At 46.9% G+C, this 18318-nt stretch overlaps 1 protein-coding gene across 1 annotated transcript in view; it reads right to left on the reverse strand.

The window, feature by feature from the left end:
• Nucleotides 1-18318, reverse strand: part of Slc7a14 (solute carrier family 7 member 14) — a 106931-nt gene that overhangs the window by 16690 nt on the left and 71923 nt on the right. The window contains exons 3-6 of the mRNA XM_021196557.2: nucleotides 14368-14604; nucleotides 13136-13353; nucleotides 4385-4531; nucleotides 1288-1496 (exon numbers count right to left, since the gene is read on the reverse strand). Of these exons, the coding sequence (XP_021052216.1) occupies nucleotides 1288-1496; nucleotides 4385-4531; nucleotides 13136-13353; nucleotides 14368-14604 (811 nt within the window). The remainder of the gene's footprint in view (nucleotides 1-1287; nucleotides 1497-4384; nucleotides 4532-13135; nucleotides 13354-14367; nucleotides 14605-18318) is intronic.

The raw sequence follows: 18318 nt of genomic DNA on the forward strand, positions 1-18318 counted from the left end.
AAGGAGAGCAAGAGGTAAGAGACAAGGAGAGAGCAAGAGCTTAAGAGTCCCCCTCATTTCTCTTATGAATCTCACAGCACTGTGTGCTAGGCCCACAGCATCTTTCATCTTAGGCTTTTTGTTTGTTTTTTTCAATGGCGGGAAAACCCCACGGTGGTGTGAACTTGTCTCACCATCACCACTATCAGGATCTACCCCTTTCTTGATCTACCAAGCACCCTAAACGTAACTGCTCTAAGCTGGTGCAGACGCAGGGTGAGTGGAGGAAATAGAGCAGGAGGTGACAGCTAGTGGCAGAAATACAGCCTGGAGCCTGCTCTCTTGACACTGTTGGGAGCTACTTGGCCTCCCGTAGTAAACACTGGGATCAAGAGTAGGGGCATGTCCTGTCTTGGCAGGGGAAAAATGGGCCAGTTCATGGCTACCAAAAGGGCTGGAACTTCCAAAGTGTTACTGCTGTCAAAAGTCTGAGGATCAGGGCTGGAGGGATAGCTCAGCGGTTAAGAGCAAGGGCTATTCTAGAGGATCTGGGTTCAATTCACAGCACCCAAACGGCAGCTCACAGCTGTCTTTAACTCCAGTTCCAGGGGATCTAACAACATCTTCTCCTGGGCTTCAGAAGCACCAGATGCATGTGTGGTGTATAGAGACATGCTGTCCAAACACTCACACGATCAAAAGTCTGAGTTTCAGAGCCAGGCAGCTCTTGTTTAGGATCCTGGCCCAGTGCTCTTCAGCTGTGAGACTTGGGCTTTTCTGCCTCTTTAATTTCTGGTAGGCTCCTCTACAAAGCAGAGTGGCTGCGGGGAAACCAATGGGGCACAGAAAACAGAGCACCCAGTGACACCAGTGCTCATAACTGCTCCTCAGGTGACTGTTATCACCCCAGCTACCATCTTCTCACCAGAGGATCTCATCTCATCTACGATGGTTGAGTGTTTTTCAGCTTCAGGAAAGCTTTGCAGAGAGAAGCCAGGTCTCGATATGAGGCAGGCCTAAGATTTCCCTGAGCTGGGCTCTTCCTTCTGACAGTGCCCTTATCTTCCATGTAGCATTTTGGACCTATTGCCCACATATGGGAAATGACCCAACCAGAGGAGGGAGAAGGGCACGGATCAGTTGGTTCTGGACTGAGGGACCTAGGGTCAAGTGAGAAGCTGTTTCGGTCTGAGCTTTTAAAATCCAGACTTTGGCAAGATTCTGAGTCTTTAAGGAAAGGCACTCGCCACGATGGCTATCAGTGGGTGACGGTCCCCCTAGATAGGAACAGCGGAGTAGACCCCTTACCTGAAAAGCAGCCCGTCACCAGCCATGGCATAAATGACCCTGGGCATGGGGAATAGGGAGCCCAGCAAGCTGACGGTCAGTCCTGCCACCGAGCCAATGGCCACTACAAACTTTGCAGCATAGAAGCCATGGGCCACAAACATCTCCATGAGCGGGGACTCCGTGTCGATGGCGTAATATGGTACCATCAGGGTTAAGATCATGCTCACCTGTGAAAACAGAAGAGACAGGCTGGAAGCAGACAAGACTATCCACGTGGATGGGGACCCTGGCCTGGAGAAAGGCTTGTATGGTAGTCTGGATCTACTATTAACTGGCCATGTGGCTTTATTATAAACCATATGGTCTCCATGTTTTCTCCCTTACCTGTCTGTCTGTCTGTCTGTCTGTCTGTCTGTCTGTCTATGTATCTATCATCTGTTTTTTAAGTGTGTGTGTGTGTGTGTGTGTGTGTGTGTGCGCGTACATATGCTTGCATGTTGTGGTGCCTGAGTGGAGACTGAAGGACATCTTGGGGTAGCTCATTTCTCTTCTTCGGTGTGGATTGTGGAGACGTGTCCCATGTTGTCTGCTTGGCAGCCAGCACCTTTATCTACTGGGCTATCTCACCAGCCTGAGGACAGGATTTTTCCTTCTTTTATCCCTTCAGGATCTTCCTGGTGCTCATCCTCATTCCCAGCCTGAGAGCTCAAAACCCTGAAAGTGTTTGGGACTTCCACAGACCATGAGCTGACAGGGCCACATTAGGGATCGACATTTTCGTTTCTTCTCTCTGGCTTAGTGCCAAGGGTCATGCAGGCCAACAAGGAGCTGTGGCATCGGGAGGGACTCCAATCACACTCTATCTGTGAAGCCACTGTGTCTCTACTTCATCAGGATACACTCGTCTGGGGACTCGTGTAGGGGTCCTCTGCTTTCTGTTCTATGTCAAAGATCTGTTATAAAATTGGTTTCTTTGGCATTGGCCCTAAACAACGGACCCAGTAGTCACATGTGGCTCTCCCTGGCATATAAAAAACAACTCCGACACCAAGAAAGGGAATTGGAAGCCTGAAATGGGGAGGGTAGCTCACATGTAGACAGACCACTTCTTTGCCTGTTTGTCAGAACCCAAGGTGCTCCAGGGAAACCATAGGCCACCAGGGAAGACAGCAGACTATACCATGACAGCCCAGCAACTTGGTAGCAGGATAGCCATTTACTGACCATGACAAGACCAACAGGTCCCTGAGGCCTAGCTGAGGCCTGTGTAGTCTGCAAGACAGTGGTCCTCAGGGCTGGGCCACTTGTCACATTGCCTCTGAGGATGCAGTAGAGTGGTTGGAAGAGAGAGGTGGATCCTTATGGCAACACTCAGAGTCTCTGGCCACACAGACCAGGATGGGCTAAGCTGCCAGCCTGGTAGATGCAAAAGCAGTACCCTGTAATCTCTGAAGTGCTGTTTAACAGAGGGACCACAAGAGCAGGAGTCACTGTGAGTGCATGTTCCCTCCTTGGGAAAAGGGAAGAGGGAGGGGTGGGATGGTGAAAATGTGGAGGGAGACAGCAGGGCAGAGCAGATCTGTCACTTCTGCCCTGACAGCTCTCCCACTATGCAGGGACAATCAGGGTCTGAATAATATGTAGGCACTTGACTGTGTATGCATAGAGGGGCATAATAATTGGCCCATTCATAGAATGTCTGAGTGGGCAACTGGATTGCTATCAACAGACAATCCTGAATGCATCTTGCCTTATCATCTGGTCTGAATTCCTTAGGTAATGGCTTAAAGAATATATATATATATATATATATATATATTTTTTTTTTTTTCAGGGTGCAGGTAATGAGGGATGACAGGTTTGACAGGCTGTACCCATGTCCTGACTCGTTCTAATTGTAACGACTTTTAGCTTATTAGACATATACGTTTCTTCAGATTAGTATACTAGAATCTTTGGGGTGATGTCCAGCAAACTATACTTTAAAGCCAACCTATGGTTGCTGCATTTTCCCAGGACCTGGGAGTGTTTGTATCATAGTTGGTCAGATGGTTATAGGAACTAAGAAGATGTTAGGTGAGACTATCAATTTCTGGGATAGAAGTTCTGCCACAGGGACTGAGGAACGAAACATTAGAAGTATGTGTGGGCGTGGACTTATGGGTCCTGAGGAGACCAGGCTAGAGGCTTCTTTCTGAGGGAAACCCCAAGGGAGAGCTGGAGCTGGTGTCAGAAGACTGAGCTGAAAAGAACTGCACTTCTCTCCAGATTTCAGGGCAGGAGTGTTTCCCAGGGACAGTGTGTTCTCTCGCCCCAGTCTGTGGGAGCCTTGCCTCTTCACTGCCGGGAAGCTCCCAGAAGACAGAAGAGCATTGAGGCCTGGGCACAGAGGCCACAGTGCTTCTGCTTGCACACCACCCGTTACTGCCAGCCTATGACCTGAGCCGCTTGGACAGTAGCCCAACCCTTGCAAACTGTCCCCAGGCAAAGGGAAGGGTGAGGCTGGAGACTTGAGAGGCACAGGCTGAGGTGAGGGCTTGGGACTTTGCTACCCCTCCATTTTGAGGTGTTGAGGGTTTTTTTTTTTTTTTTCTTGTTGCCAGTAGGTAGAACTAGAGGGGGACACATGGAAAAACCATGCAAGCACCAACCCCCAAGGAGTGAGAAATCTATGTACTGAGCCAGGAGGTGTCAAAACCCTATGGCCACAGTTGCTGCTGTTGTGTGAGTGTGTACGCCTGTCTGTGCAGGTGTGTGTATAGCATTGTATTGAGTCTCAGGCGCTGTCCACCTTTCTCTTTCTCCTCCTCCCCCTTCCTCTGTCTCTGTCTCTGTCTCTGTCTCTGTCTCTCTCACCTTTTCCCCACCCCTCTGAGACAGGGTCTCTCACTGGTGTAGAACAGGAAGAGGAAGCTGGCTGGCCAGTGAGCCCCAGGGATCTGTCTGTCGACCTCCCCAGCCTGTACAACCATGCCTGACTTTTGCTTTTCCTGTGTGTTCTCAGGATTGACTCACATGATTGTGTTTGCATGAAGATCTCCTCAGCCCCAGAGCCCCTTTTTACACTAGAACATGAAGGGTCATGAAGAAGGTCCTCCCAGCATTTGGTACTTACAGACACATACGCTGTCAGGCAGATGACCAGGGATGCAGTGATGGCGTAAGGGATGGATGTGTTGGGGTTCTTGGCTTCCTCACCAGTGGTGGCAATGATGTCAAAGCCAATGAAAGCATAGAAGCACGTGGCTGCTCCTTGCAACACCTGTAAGGATGATGCCATCTGTTAGGCTCAGAAGACGAGGGCACAAAGAACCATGGCTTAAACGTGGTGCCCACAGCTGCCCGGTGCTCTGCAGACACGCCTGAACAGCATGCGGTGAATGTTCAGCACCCGTGCTCGGTTCTACTCTGCTTTGCTCTATGACTCATGTGTTATACACAGATGAGAATTTTATGGCCAAATAAAAAAAATGGATTAGTCAACATTTTCAATTTATTTGTTGAAAAACATCAGTATTTTTTTTTTGGGGGGGGTCATTGAACACAATGACTCACGCGTGTTAGTGAGCTTCTCGACCACTGAGCCGCCTTGTACCCATGCACTTTGTACTTTATGTTTTATTTTCCCCTAGCAGTACTCAAGCATGGTGTAAATCCTTGTAAGGGATTCTCGGGAATGAGCAAAGGTACTTTTGACCACTGTGGATCCACCATGGACAGACTGGAAGTGAGCTGCGGGCCTTTTGTGGATGGGGTGCGTATACTTCCGCACAAAGTATTATTCTGCCCCATTCAGAGAGATATCACCTGTGCGGTAGCGTCTAGATGCTAAGGTTCAGATTTCTAGTGCCTTTGAGAGGAGACAGTTTGGCTTTCTGTTCCTTTTGGGGTTTGAGTGACCTCGTTGGGAATGAGGTAGGTGGCTGGGTGAAGGTGGGCAGATGCCAAATACCCAGCAACTTTTGTTGATGACTGCCTGCAGGATTGAGGTGACCTCCAAAAGTGACTGGACCTTCAGCCACAATGTCACTGAAATTCTTCCATTGGGGACCATGTGACTCCTTTCATCGGGGATCATGTGACCTTATTTTGGATGTTCTTTCCTAACCTAGTCTTCCTCTCAACTGAAAGTGATAATATGCCTCTTCCAATAGTTGAGGTGCCTTTGTAGGGGGAGGATAAACTGGTGCGTTCTGGATGAAGACACAAACTCTGGTCTCTGACAGGGGTGCAGGAGGATGGAGCGTGTGTAGAGAGCGGGTTGCTTTCCTCTCTTCCCACACATGGTTTGTTCATTTTTAACCTTCCCCACTGACCTCTTCATAAGCACAGACCAAAATACTAGAGACTGGAGCTAGTAAAACGTGTTACAAAGATGATAGTCTTCTCACGCTGCCCAGAGTATCCGTTGCCCAGCTGTAAGATGGGGCCGGTTCATGTGGAGGATCCCACCTGGGACGGCATGCTCCAAACTCCTAACCTTAGGATTTCTGATTCGGGGGCTGGGGGTGGTATCGTGGGAGATTTGTGATTTTTTTTTTCTGGAAAAGAATCACATTTTTATTATAACTAGTCTTTAATTAAATTCTGGGATTTCTTTTGATTGTAGATGTACTATAATTTTTGTCGTCCATAGAACCAGATATTTTCACATCATGAGACTTTTGCAGAGATATTGAAAAATTGTTGGGGGGAGGGGAAACAGAGGAGCAGAATCAGGGGTGGGAGGAGATGGAGGAGATGTACAGAGGGTCAGGAAATTGAACAGAGGTGTGTCGCAATGGGGGATGGGGAACTGGGGTAGCAACCAGAAAGTCCCAGATGCCAGGAAAGCAAGAGCCTCCCAGGACCCCATGGGGATGACATTAGCTGAAATACCCCACAAAGGGGAGGGAGAACCTGTCGAGACCATATCCAGAGGTCAGACATGGCTCCCAATTGGGGGATGGGGCCATCCACCCATCTCCAAAATTTTAAGCCAGAATTGATCCTGTCTAAAGGAAATACAGGGACAAAGAGTGGAGCAAAGACTGAAGGAAGGGCCATCCAGAGACTGCCCCATCTGGGGGTCCATCCCACATGCAGACACCAAACCCAGACACTATTGCTGATGCCAAGAAGTGCATACTGACAGGAGACTGATACAGCTGTCTCCTGAGAGGCTCTGCCAGAGTTTGACCAATACAGATGCCGATGCTCATGGCCAACCATCAGACTGAGCACAGGGACCCCAATGGAGGAGTTAGGGGAAGGACTGAAGGAGCTGATAGGCCTTATCTGGCATCAATGGGAGGGGAGGTCCTTGGTTCTGTGAAGGCTTGATGCCCCAATGTAGAGGAATGGTAGGGTAGTGAGGGGGTGGGTGGGTGGGGGAGCACCCTCATAGAAGCAGGGTAAGGGGGGCATGGGATGGGGGGTTGCAGAGGGGGAACTGGGGAAGGGGATAACATTTGAAATGTAAATAAAGAAAATATCCAATTAAAAAAAAAGAAAAATTGTGCTGGTCTAAATTATGGCAGTTTTTTTGATATAGATGCTAATAAAGAGGTATACTATTATTATGACACAATTTAAGTATATGTATTAGTTCATTTCAATAGAATTGCTTTAAAATTTCTGCATAATTAGGTTCTTCATTTGAAATTTCGTTCTACTGTGGGAGTCCATTTGATGCACTTCACCATATTTAAAGGGAACTAGAGCCCAGAGAAGTGAAGAACTGCTCACTCGGGCTGCTCATGTGGGCATGTGTTATTCCCTGGGAGAGAAGAGACCTATCTTTCCTCCAGCAAAGCCTTTGTATCAGGATATGGGAAGTGATGTCAGCTGCCAGATGAAGAAAGGAAACACATTTTACTGCATCATACAAGCAGGTCCACAGTCATGGACACGTGCTTATTTTTACTTCTCTAGGGAATAGTCCTGATTTTCAAGAATGAACAAAAGCTGGGATTGTAGGTTCACGAGGCTGTCTCAATCATGGTGAAGCCGTGCCTCCCTTAAGTCTTAGTCTTTCTTCTTTTCTTCTTCTTCTTCTTCTTCTTCTTCTTCTTCTTCTTCTTCTTCTTCTTCTTCTTCTTCTTCTTCTTCTTCTTCTTCTTCTTCTTCTTCTTCTNTTTCTGTTTTCTTTTTCTTCTTCTTCTTCTTCTTCTTCTTCTTCTTCTTCTTCTTCTTCTTCTTCTTCTTCTTCTTCTTCTTCATTCACACACAAATACAAGATACATGTGCATGCACATACAGATATTCACATATATGCACACACACATAAGCATAAAACACACACACACACACACACACACACACACACACACACCCCTCTTATAAATTTACAGTGACCTGGCACAATAAGATAGAAAGGTAGAGTGAGGCAAATCTATCTGAGGAGGTGAGAGGGGTGGGAGCCATGCTACACGAGGAGTAGCAGGGAATCTGAGAGTCTGACTTGCAAAGCAGAAGATTCGGTGGGATGGGTGGCGGGTCACTTTCTTCCATCACTTTGAAAGCACCAAAAGGACTAGCCATGCCATGGCTGGAAGGAAATAAGCATTGTGTGCTCCAAAGGGGATGCCAGAGTCATGCATGAGGTATGACTAGGTCTGCTAGGCATGCAGTCTTTGTAGACTTGGTTGAGTGTGTCCTAAACTGGCTGGATGACCTAAGCTGAGTTTCTAATCTATTGGAGATCATTTTCTTCATCACTAAAATGGAGAATGTAATAACAACTCGCAGGGTGATTTCAATGAAATGAGATAAATTACACCATAGAGTGTGGTATGTGCTTGACACGAATTAGCTTTTATTGTCAGTACTATTAGTACTGTGAATTTTTCTAGGGTGGATGAAGCCCAAGGGCACAACTTGGAATACCTTTTCCATTTGGAGTATGACACACTTATGTTAAGTGCCACCATGTGCCACACACTGAGCTTGAGAAGGAGAAGAAAGAACTCCCAGTTTGGGCTCACAGGCTTGAAGTCCTGGAGATACTGCAGGACCACAGCTGTAACTTGGACTGTAGAAATAAACTGAAGGGCTGGTGAGATGGCTCAGTGTGTAAGACCACCGGACTGCTCTTCCAAAGGTCCGGAGTTCAAATCCCAGCAACCACATGGTGGTTCATAACCATCCGTAACAAGATCTGACACCCTCTTCTGGAGTGTCTGAAGACAGCTACAGTGTACTTACATATAATAAATAAATAAATCTTTAAAAAAACTAATAAACATCTGTATTATTTAAAAACGCAAATGAATGAAGGAGTGGATGACAATTATTGATAATGATTAGACACTAGAAAATTAACTGTGATCAAGCTAGCAAGAGGGGAAGTACACTTGTAAGGAGGACGAAGATTGGTCTGAACGTACATATGTAGAATCGGAAAGCAATGTTAGTTGAAGAAAGACCAGATCAATCAAACCCAGGGCACTGGAGAGCATCTGGGGAGGTTGAGGCAACCATTGCCCTCTATAAGCTTAGGGTCTAACACACAAGGCTAAATAGACTCCAGACTAACGAGATGGGTGAAATAAACAAAACCAGCAGAAAGATCATCTTTTAGCTGAGTTAGTTTTCTACTTCATTTTGAGAAAAGATTTCCCTACATGATCCTGGATACTCTCGAAGTCATGAGCCACTTAACTGTGTCTCTGGGACTATGGGCCTGCACTGTCATGCTCGGCTACTCGATTAGATTATTTCTTCCCTCTCTGTCTCTGCCTTTCTGTCTCTCTGTCTCTGTCTCTCTCTCTAACAAATGTAAGAACAAAGAAACAAAAGAGTGATCACTAAAGCTGCTTTCTCCCTCACTCTCTCTAGATCTCATCTGGCCATCGGCATTGATGATTGGGATACCTGTAACATATGAAACACCTGTGTGCCCTAAGCCAGGGCAGATGCTTACCCACGTGACTCAGAACAAGCTCACCCTGCCAACAGCTCTGCAGAGAAGTAGCACACCACACGGAGGGGTGTTGCTTATGGAGGTGGCTTGCTACTCAGCGTGTAGGATCCCTCACGGCTGCCCCAGACTTTGGTGATATTTGTGAGTGATTAGGATGACGTGGGCTTCCCATGTTGTCTTGAGAAGCTTCAGACGCTAGAAAATAATTAGGCACCTTTGTCTAGTTTCCTGGCAAGGTGACAGGACCAAACGATGATGTTAATAGCATTTTCAAGCACCCTCATGCCCCAGATCTATTAGCAGCCTGTCCACAGTGAGACAGTGGAATGTGCTAATAGGTTCCAACAAATGGATTCAGACAAGGAGACCATGAAAAATAATAGCTTTCTCTTGGAGGCCTTCAGAATTCCTCACAAATTCTTACTATGGACTATTTTCCTGGGAGCTATTTGTGCTGGTAAAATATCTTATTTGGTTTAAGAGAAACCATAAGATAGCATCAAGAACAAATAACACGAAGGGCACACACATCCAACAGTGTTCAGGGGCTGAGAAACTGCAGATGGGAGCAGGGGTTCAACTGAGGGCCAGAGTCACTTGATATAGGGGAAAATGTTTGTTGTTCTTAAGCTCTTCAAGACCAAAGAAGCATTTGACCCAGAACCTTTAAGTGAGTAAACCATTCTTTAAGCTATTTTCTTTGGAAAGAGGTGGCTGGAAGAGGATTGTGGGGGCCCCATTGCCAGAGGACTGGCTGTTCATTAACCCTTTCACAGCACTTGTGAGTTGTGCCTAACCCACTGTAGTGGTGTCCTCAGGATCCTACCTCGCTTCTTCACCCCCCTTGTCCCTAAAGCACAGTGCACCCCAACATGTCTGGAACTCTTCACTAGTCCCCTACTTAGCAGTAGGATTCAGTTTCTCCAAACAGCACAGACATTCATGCAGCTGCCAAGTAAGAAAACACAGTTCTGTTGACGTTTGTTAGGTAAGAGTGGGAAATGCCTTTACCACAGTGGCAGATGACCGAGTCCTGAGAAGGTGTCAGACTTTTACAATATGTGACTTAAATTCACAGTGGCCTTGCTGGACAAGAAAAATGATCTGTTAGCAAAGATGAGGAAGAGCAAGGCCAGGTCCCGTCACTAGGAAGGACATGGACAAAGCAGAAATCCAAGGCCAGGCAGTGTTGGAACAGGGAGATGAGTCAATATCTCACACGTGTCCGCTGGACTCAGGTAATACCTTTTCATCTTGTCCCAGCACGGGGCGTACATTTGTTTCCTCTAGGGAGAATAGATATGCCATAAGAAAAAAAATCCAAGTTCTCAGCCAGGCTTTTTTGGTGACAATGACAAGGTGAGGCCAGTGGCTAGAGGTTTAAACAATATGGTCTCATGGGGGGTGGGGGGAGAGGTGTGCGAACCAGCTGGACTTTGGGTCACTCAGCACTAGAATGAAATTCCAACTCTCTTGCTTACGAGAACTGTCTTCCTGGATAATTTGAACGTCAGTTATTTTGTGTAAACGTGGAGATCATTGTTCTCAGGGCTCTCGTGAAGAATAAATAGTCTCGCATTAGAGTTTGTCACAAAGAAAATGCCAAATGGTGGAAAAGTCATCTTTCTTTTTCTTCTTTATGCCTAAATTTAGACATTATTATTATTATTATTATTATTTTATCTAGAAAAGCAAGTGAGAATACAGAGTGCATAAATCGGGACATCTAAAGATAGATCTGGTGAGTCCTTGAAGCCGTAGCCTCCTGATTAGACAAGGTATAGAATCCCTGAAGCAGGAAGAAGACACCCCAAAGAGAATGAAGACCCCAGAACACTGCAGCAGAGGAAAGAAAAGGTTAAACGATGCATCCAGGCTCTGCACAGCTGGAAAGAGGGATCATACAGAGCCCCTCGGTCCTTCTGGTCCTCACAGTGGGCCGACCTGAGTGAAGATAGAACCTGCTATCTCTTACAGCTCCAACATTTCCATTTCAGGGCTGGAGAGATGGCTCTGCAGTTAAGAGCAGCTGTTGCCCTTCCATAGGATGAGGGGCGGGGTTCATTCCCAGCCCCCACACAGTGGCTAACAATCATCTGCAAATCCAGTCCCGGGGGCTTTGCTCTCTCTTCAGGCCTCTGCAGGTATTGCGTGCACACGGGCGCACAGACGTACACGCAGGCAAAATAACAGCACACATAACAAAACCTCCAAGATTCTAATTCTTCCTGAAGCTTAAAGGAAGTATGGAAGGTTAGCTGCCAGCCCTAGGCAGGGACTTCAGCCCCCTGCCCTGAATAAGTGAAGTAGAATTGTGACACGGGTAGCTCTGAGCCTTGTGCTCTCCACGTGCATGGCGGAGACCAGCATCACCTGTTTAAGGTCTGGCTGTAAGAGCAGGGTAACATGGATACAGCAGGCATCCAGGACGGCAGTCAGTACTCTCACAATACTACACAAAAGCAGCCAACAGGGGATCCTTTTCTGCAAGCATTAGATACACGTTTGTCTCCTCCCTTGATAATGAGAAGAGCTCAGAGCACAAAGGTGAACTGGTGCCCAGTGTCTTCCAGTAAATCCTCTGGCCAGTCATCTCTTACAGCCTTGAGAAGCGTGTGAGACTACTTTCAGGCATTACATGTGAGTGCAGTTGGGGTCCGGGGGACACTCCTTTCCTCTCTTATAATTTTCTGTCTCTCTTGTGTGATGGGAAGAGAACAATTTGTACGATAAGAAAATGTAGACTTGGGATCCAATAGTACGTCTTTGTCCTCCTTTAGAGGAGAGATGCGCTTCGTGGCTCTGGAATTCCTACAGAGAAGCGGCAGACTCGGTTTTGGCTTAAATGACTTGCTTATTTCTCTGCACCGAGTAGCATGCCATGGCTCGGCTCGGAATAAACAGAAGTTATTTTGAGTATTCTCCAAGAGTGATTTCTGATCCCTGGACATCTTGGAGGAAAACCAGTCCAAGCAAAGCTACAAAAGCAAATTGAGTAGAGCCCTACCCTTTACCCCAGCACCAGGCCGAGCCACCTCCCTGGGCCTCTGGGTAGTCATTCATGTGTGAAATCAAGGGACAGCACCTGGGGACTTCTAAAACCCCTCCATCTGGAAAATTTCTGATTTATGCTCCACTGTCAAACAAAGTCTGATCGTTTTTTTACTGATATATGCACAAAATAAATATTTTTCAGTTCCACTGTAGGAAGAAGTCGGGAGAGACTTAGAACCACTTTTAGTATAAAGAACTTGCCTCCCCGACTTATGGATTTTACCACTACCAGGTCCTGGGGGAGAGATCCAAGATGTTCTTCTATCCAGCTCACCCTTACCTTACCTTGACTACACTAGCTAGACTATGTGCCTTTCATGACTCAGAGCTGTCACTGCTGAACTGACCCTGCTGCTCTCAGACCCCAGTGGGACTCTCTTTCCAGGCTTGGATGTTGGAGTCTGATTATAAATAATTTCCCCCAAGAAAAAGGCAGCCCTTTCCTATCTACTCAGTCTTCTCACTTTCTTTACCAATCTCTTTCTTTCTGTGCATGGCTGCCTATCTTAGCAGAACTGAGCTGTTCCTACACAGTCTTTGGATCCAAAACTCCTGGCTTTTGGTTCTGATTCTGCCAAACACTGTGCCTAACAGGGAGTCACTGGATCTTTCTGGGTGTGGATGTTTTCATCCTTAGGCCCCCTTGTGAGTATTTCCCACCCAAGATTACTGTGATGAGACAATGCATGTAGCCCTTAGCGTGTGGGCAGGCAGGTTGAGCGAGAGAGAGCACCACATCAAAGCTGTCATTGCTACCGGTGTGGACTGGGATCTCAGCGAAACAGTAAATGAGTGCAGAATCAAAATACTTCTTCAGAACATGCCAATTAGAAGAACACGTTTTCTTGAAAATGTGTCTTAAACTATTCCCGGCAGGGAAGTCACTCTAGACTCCGAGAATAAACTCACCCCTGACCATCCGTGGGGCAGGAACTGGCCCTCAGCCCAGTATTTGCCGTTGATGAAGAAAAGGCCTGCGATCATGATGAACACCCACACTGCCAGGTTCAGCACATTGAGGACGTTGTTGAAGCCCACAGAGTTTTTCACTCCCAGAGCCACAATGATGGTCACGATGACCGCAATCACTAGAGCCAGAAGGTCTGGGTACGACTCTTCCCCTTTCCCTAGGGGAGGAAGATGTGGTTAATATTTTCTGAAGAAGGTGCCCTGTGGACCCAGCCTCCCCTTTGCACCTGGGCGGTTATGACCCTTAGAGTGGTGGTCAGTCAGTCTGTCTTTCTCTCTGTACACAAAACATGTCACTGGTATGGTCTATAAGCAGATATAAGTGTTTATCTGCAAATGAAGAAGTTAGCGACACAGATAAGGTGACCTCATGCCATAGATAGAAACTCAGGACACATCACAGTGTACCTGTGGTGGCACAGCAAACCCGTGTATAGTCAGGAGCATCTTGGAACATTTGTGGCACATAGATAGATAGGTCTAACATATTCTCTGAAAATTCCTTCATCTTCATTATTGTTAGCTTTGTAATTGGCATGATTTTCCATTCCCACAATCTTTTCTTTATTAGTACGTTTCAAAATGTGCGTATTTGAGAGCCATTTTGGTGACGTCTCATTTGCAGTGTGGGGTTGCGGAGAGAAGCAGCCTGGGACACAGCCCCGCCTATGCACACAGGTCCTGGTGGCTCAGACCATCCATTGCCCAGTGGACTCCTGCCCTCTACAGAGAGGAGGAGGCATTGCCTCAGCAGCTGGGGAGCCTGGACTCCAGCTGCACATTTGCAGGCAGCCTTATGTCATCTGCAAAGTGAGTGAGATGGGTGACTTGAGTTTTGGGTCATTTCAGAATTAAAATGGTATGAAGTCTGAATGCAGCCATGATTATACTTGTTACTGTGGCACTGGGGTGAGCAGCGATTGAAAGAAAAGATTTATTTTTCTTATTTGTAATTCTGTGTCTGTCTGTCTGTCTGTCTGTCTCTGTGTCTCTGTCTCTGTCTCTCTGTGTGTTTGTGTTCTGGAGGATATCAAACTCAGGTCTCATGCTTGCCCAGATAATACTTTACCCACTGAGCAATCCCTCCAGCCTCCAAGCTGCATTCTTAAAGGGGAATCTATTCATCTGGCCCATGAATTTGCACGTTAGGGGGAAGGACAGTGCGGTCTCACCCAGGCCGTTGAGGGTTCCCACAGTGTCCACCATCCAGCGGCTGATGCTGTGGTTTGCCAGGGAGTCAAACATACTGCTCAGAGCACTGGCACCAGCCGCCGTGCCAATCAGGTACTCCAGGATCAAGTTCCAGCCGATGAAAAATGCCACGAACTCCCCAACGGTGACATAGCTGTAGGTGTAGGCAGATCCTGTGGTCTTGGGGACTCGAACTCCAAACTCTGCATAGCACACACCTGCGAGAGACAAAGAAAACAGGCGGTGGGCTTCTGGAGAGAAGCTAACATCTTGGCGCCTGACACTTTTAAGAAGAGAGTAGGAATCTCTGCTCTATTAGCACCGACACTTAGAAATTTATGTATAGGCACGTATCACGGAATGACGGGGACATGGTCTGTGAAATGTGTTAATAGGCAACTTCCTTGAGATGAGAGTGCTGTGGTGTGCTTGTACAAACCTAGTTGGAGTAGCTTGCTACATACGTAGGCTATAAACCTATATACGCCATGCACCTGAATAAATACACATCACACGCTCGTTACTCTGAGGGCCATGATGAATGAATGAAATGCAGGAGAAAACTCTAGCAGGAAGAGACACAATGAATCTTAGCTATATGCACTGCTGGTGCAATGTGGAATGCTGCTTTACTGTGAACTCTCCCTTTTATAAGGACGAGTAAACCTTAACATACTGATAAAAAGAGTGCATCATGAACCAAAAGCTAGCATTGGAGGCATTACTTATCAAAGTATTATGCCCTACACACAGCTGTATGCGTTATGCATTTATACTGCTGACAGAGCCGTGGGTCTGTATGTATCTCACCACAGACATGCTGAATGGTAGACATTGCAGCAGCTTCATGGTCCTCCGCTCCATGAAGGTCTTACGGGGCTAAAATCATGTAGGTGGCTAGCACGGACTAAAACACTGTTATGTGGACAGTGCGTATGTGACACCATTCCAAGCCACTCTAACCACGTCCAATCTCGCCTCCTAAGAAACATAGTTTGGTTGTCTGTTTCTTTGGACCTTTTGAGAGAGGAAGTCTCATTGTGTAGCAATTCTAGTTTGGTTTCTGCTGCTGTGATGAAGCACTCTGACCAGAAGCGATGTGGGAAGGAAAGGCGTGCCCTTCCAGGTCACAATCTATTTTTAAGAGAAGCCAGGAAAGGGCTCCAGGCAGGAACATTAGGGCAGGAACCATGGAGAACTCTGCTCACTGGCTTGTTGTCCCTGGCCAATGCTTAGTCAGCTTTCTTGTACACTTGCCCCCTTGCCCAGGTAGCACTGCCCATGGTGAGCTGCCCTCTTTATAACCACCAAGAAATCCCCGCAGAACAGTCTGGACTGGACAATCTCTCGACTTCTCTTCCCAGATGGCTCTCAGATGGATAGATTTGACAACAAAAATATAGATAGATTTAACCAGTCCAATAGTCTCACTATGTAGACCAGGCTATCTTCTATTTAATGATAACCCTACTGCCTCTTCCTCCCAAGTGCTGGGATTATAGGTACGCATCACCCTGTCTGGCTTTCAAAACCTTTTTGACCATTGTACTTGGGAAGACAGTGAGAACAAATTCTCCTGAACTATTGAGAAGTGAACTTTGTTTAGAAAAACCCTCTTTTGTTGCATGTTTCTATTATATTCTTCAGGGGGGAGAAGTCCTGAGTGCAGGCCTAACGCGGGCTGACCCCACCGATGACGGCGGGTTAGACTGCACAGTGACATCTTCCTTTTCGTTTTACACATGACAGAAGATGCTCTTCGGTTGAGGGTGATACTTTAAGCTAGCCATGGAGATGCTGCGCTGTACCTAAGGGGAAGACAAAGGTGCACAAAGACACAGTTATTAATAAAAAAATTAGCATATAGCCCCAAATTGGACAAGGCTCAGAGAATATCGTGGAAGAGTGTAAAAGACAGAATAAGGAAAAAGTTCCTTCCAGTCAGGACGGAACCACTAGGTACATAAGCTTAGCAGCTGCTGCTGTTTATACAAGCTCCTCACAAGATCAAGCCAGTTACCGTTCCACCACAGGGGTGGTTATGAGGCCCCAACCCTAAGTGAGAACTATTGGCAATTGATGGCTGCTGGAAGAGAGAGGGAGGAGTCATTTTTTATGGGTGTGGCCTCTAGGAGGTTGCTGATGCTCCAGTAGACAGTCGTACACCCACGCACATATGGTCAGTATTAGTTGGACTCAGTGGGCTATAAAGAGTGCTTCGAAACAATCTTCTAGATTTGATGTGACCTTTGTGGTCCCAAACACACAGCAGCTGTGGCTTCCTGAACGAGATGGGTGTGTCTACACCATCACAGACGGAGGAGAGGCTAATGAGGCCTGGGCGTGTCTACATCATCACGAACAGGCAAGGGGCTAATGAGGCCTCACTCTTCCCTGGGTGCTACTGGGAGCTAATGGATTCTGGAGATGCAGAATGCTTTTCTTCAGCGGTGTTGCCACCGAAAGGTTGTCCATACTCCATTGAACAGTCCCCTCTCCATGGTCATATGACGACCCTAATTAAACTCAGGGAGTCTCACAGGCCCGAATGCACACATGCCATGGAAGCAGAAGGGGAACAAAACCGTAGTTTCTTTCTGTATCCCATTGAAGAAAAACTGTTAGGTGCACAAACACTCTCAGAGATGATCTTTTACTGAGAAGGATAAACACCGGTTGTTATTCACCCTCGAATGCCAGTTATTTTACAACGAGAGATTTCCCATTAGCATGTAGCTTAGCTTACTGTGGCTAATTTTCCTACCTACTTAAAAACTAACTTAGCACTTCTCTAAATAACTGCTGACTTCCTAATTCCCCCCACATTGTGCAACATTCACTGTTACACACCTACTAAATCAGCCACTCTAGCGTGCGCTACAGGCACAACCTGCAAGTAACAAAGATTTCCTGACCCTGGAACATCCGTTTGACTTGGGAAGGAGTTTCATGCAGAGCTGGCCCCATGTTGCTGAGTAATTACGAGATATCCTTTGGTGTTCTGGAGGGGTATACCTGGTCTTCATGGTGGATGAGGCAGCTCTGTGTGCTGGTGGACGCTTGAGGCACAGCTTCTTCTCATCTCAGAGGACAAGAAGCAGAGAGCTCAGCTGGCAGCACACTCTGCTACATCTTCTCAAGGCCTATTTGTCTCCAGTGGCCCACCAGCTCTGCCCGCCAGCCACACCTTCCTTCCTTCTCAATGGTTCTGCACCCTTTCAAATAGCACCACCAGCCGGAGACCCAGGGTTTAAACACAGGGACCTATAAGAATGGTCAAACCTTAACACTTGTCAATTGCTCATCAGGGTCGCTGAGTTCTAGCGGATGGAACTGAGTTCCAGAAATGAAGTTGCATGTTCACATCATGATAAAGCTGGGGCTGCAACCACATTTTAATAATCAGTCTGGACAGCTTTCCAATTCACTCATTTCATTTACCCAAGTCATTTGGAAAGTAAACTCTCTGCCTCTCCATGCTAGAGTTGAGTAAAAGGCAAACAAGAGAAATGCAGCGCCCTCTTTGGGTGGACTTCTATAGTCACTTGTACAGCTCCTTAAACTGTACCATCATAGCCCTATATGGGGTTGTATTCTAGTTTCCTTTCTGTTTCTGTGATAAAATACTGTGGCTAAAGCAGCTTAGGAGAGGAATAGGTTTATTTCAGCTTACAGGTTACAGTCCATCATTGAGGGAAATCAGAGCAGGAACTTGAAGAAGAAACCATGGAGGAATGCTGCTCGCTGGCTTACTCATGCTTAGCTGGCTTTCTTATACAGCCAACGACTATTTGCCTAGGGAATGGTGCTCCTCACAGTGGGCTGGGCCCTCCTACATCAATTGACTGTCAAGACAACCCCCCACTGACGTGCCCACAGACCAATTTGATCTGGGCAATTTCTCAGTTGAGATGTCCTTCTCCACGGACTCT

This window comes from Mus pahari, chromosome 4 (assembly GCF_900095145.1).
Source record: "Mus pahari chromosome 4, PAHARI_EIJ_v1.1, whole genome shotgun sequence".
NCBI lineage: Eukaryota > Metazoa > Chordata > Mammalia > Rodentia > Muridae > Mus > Mus pahari.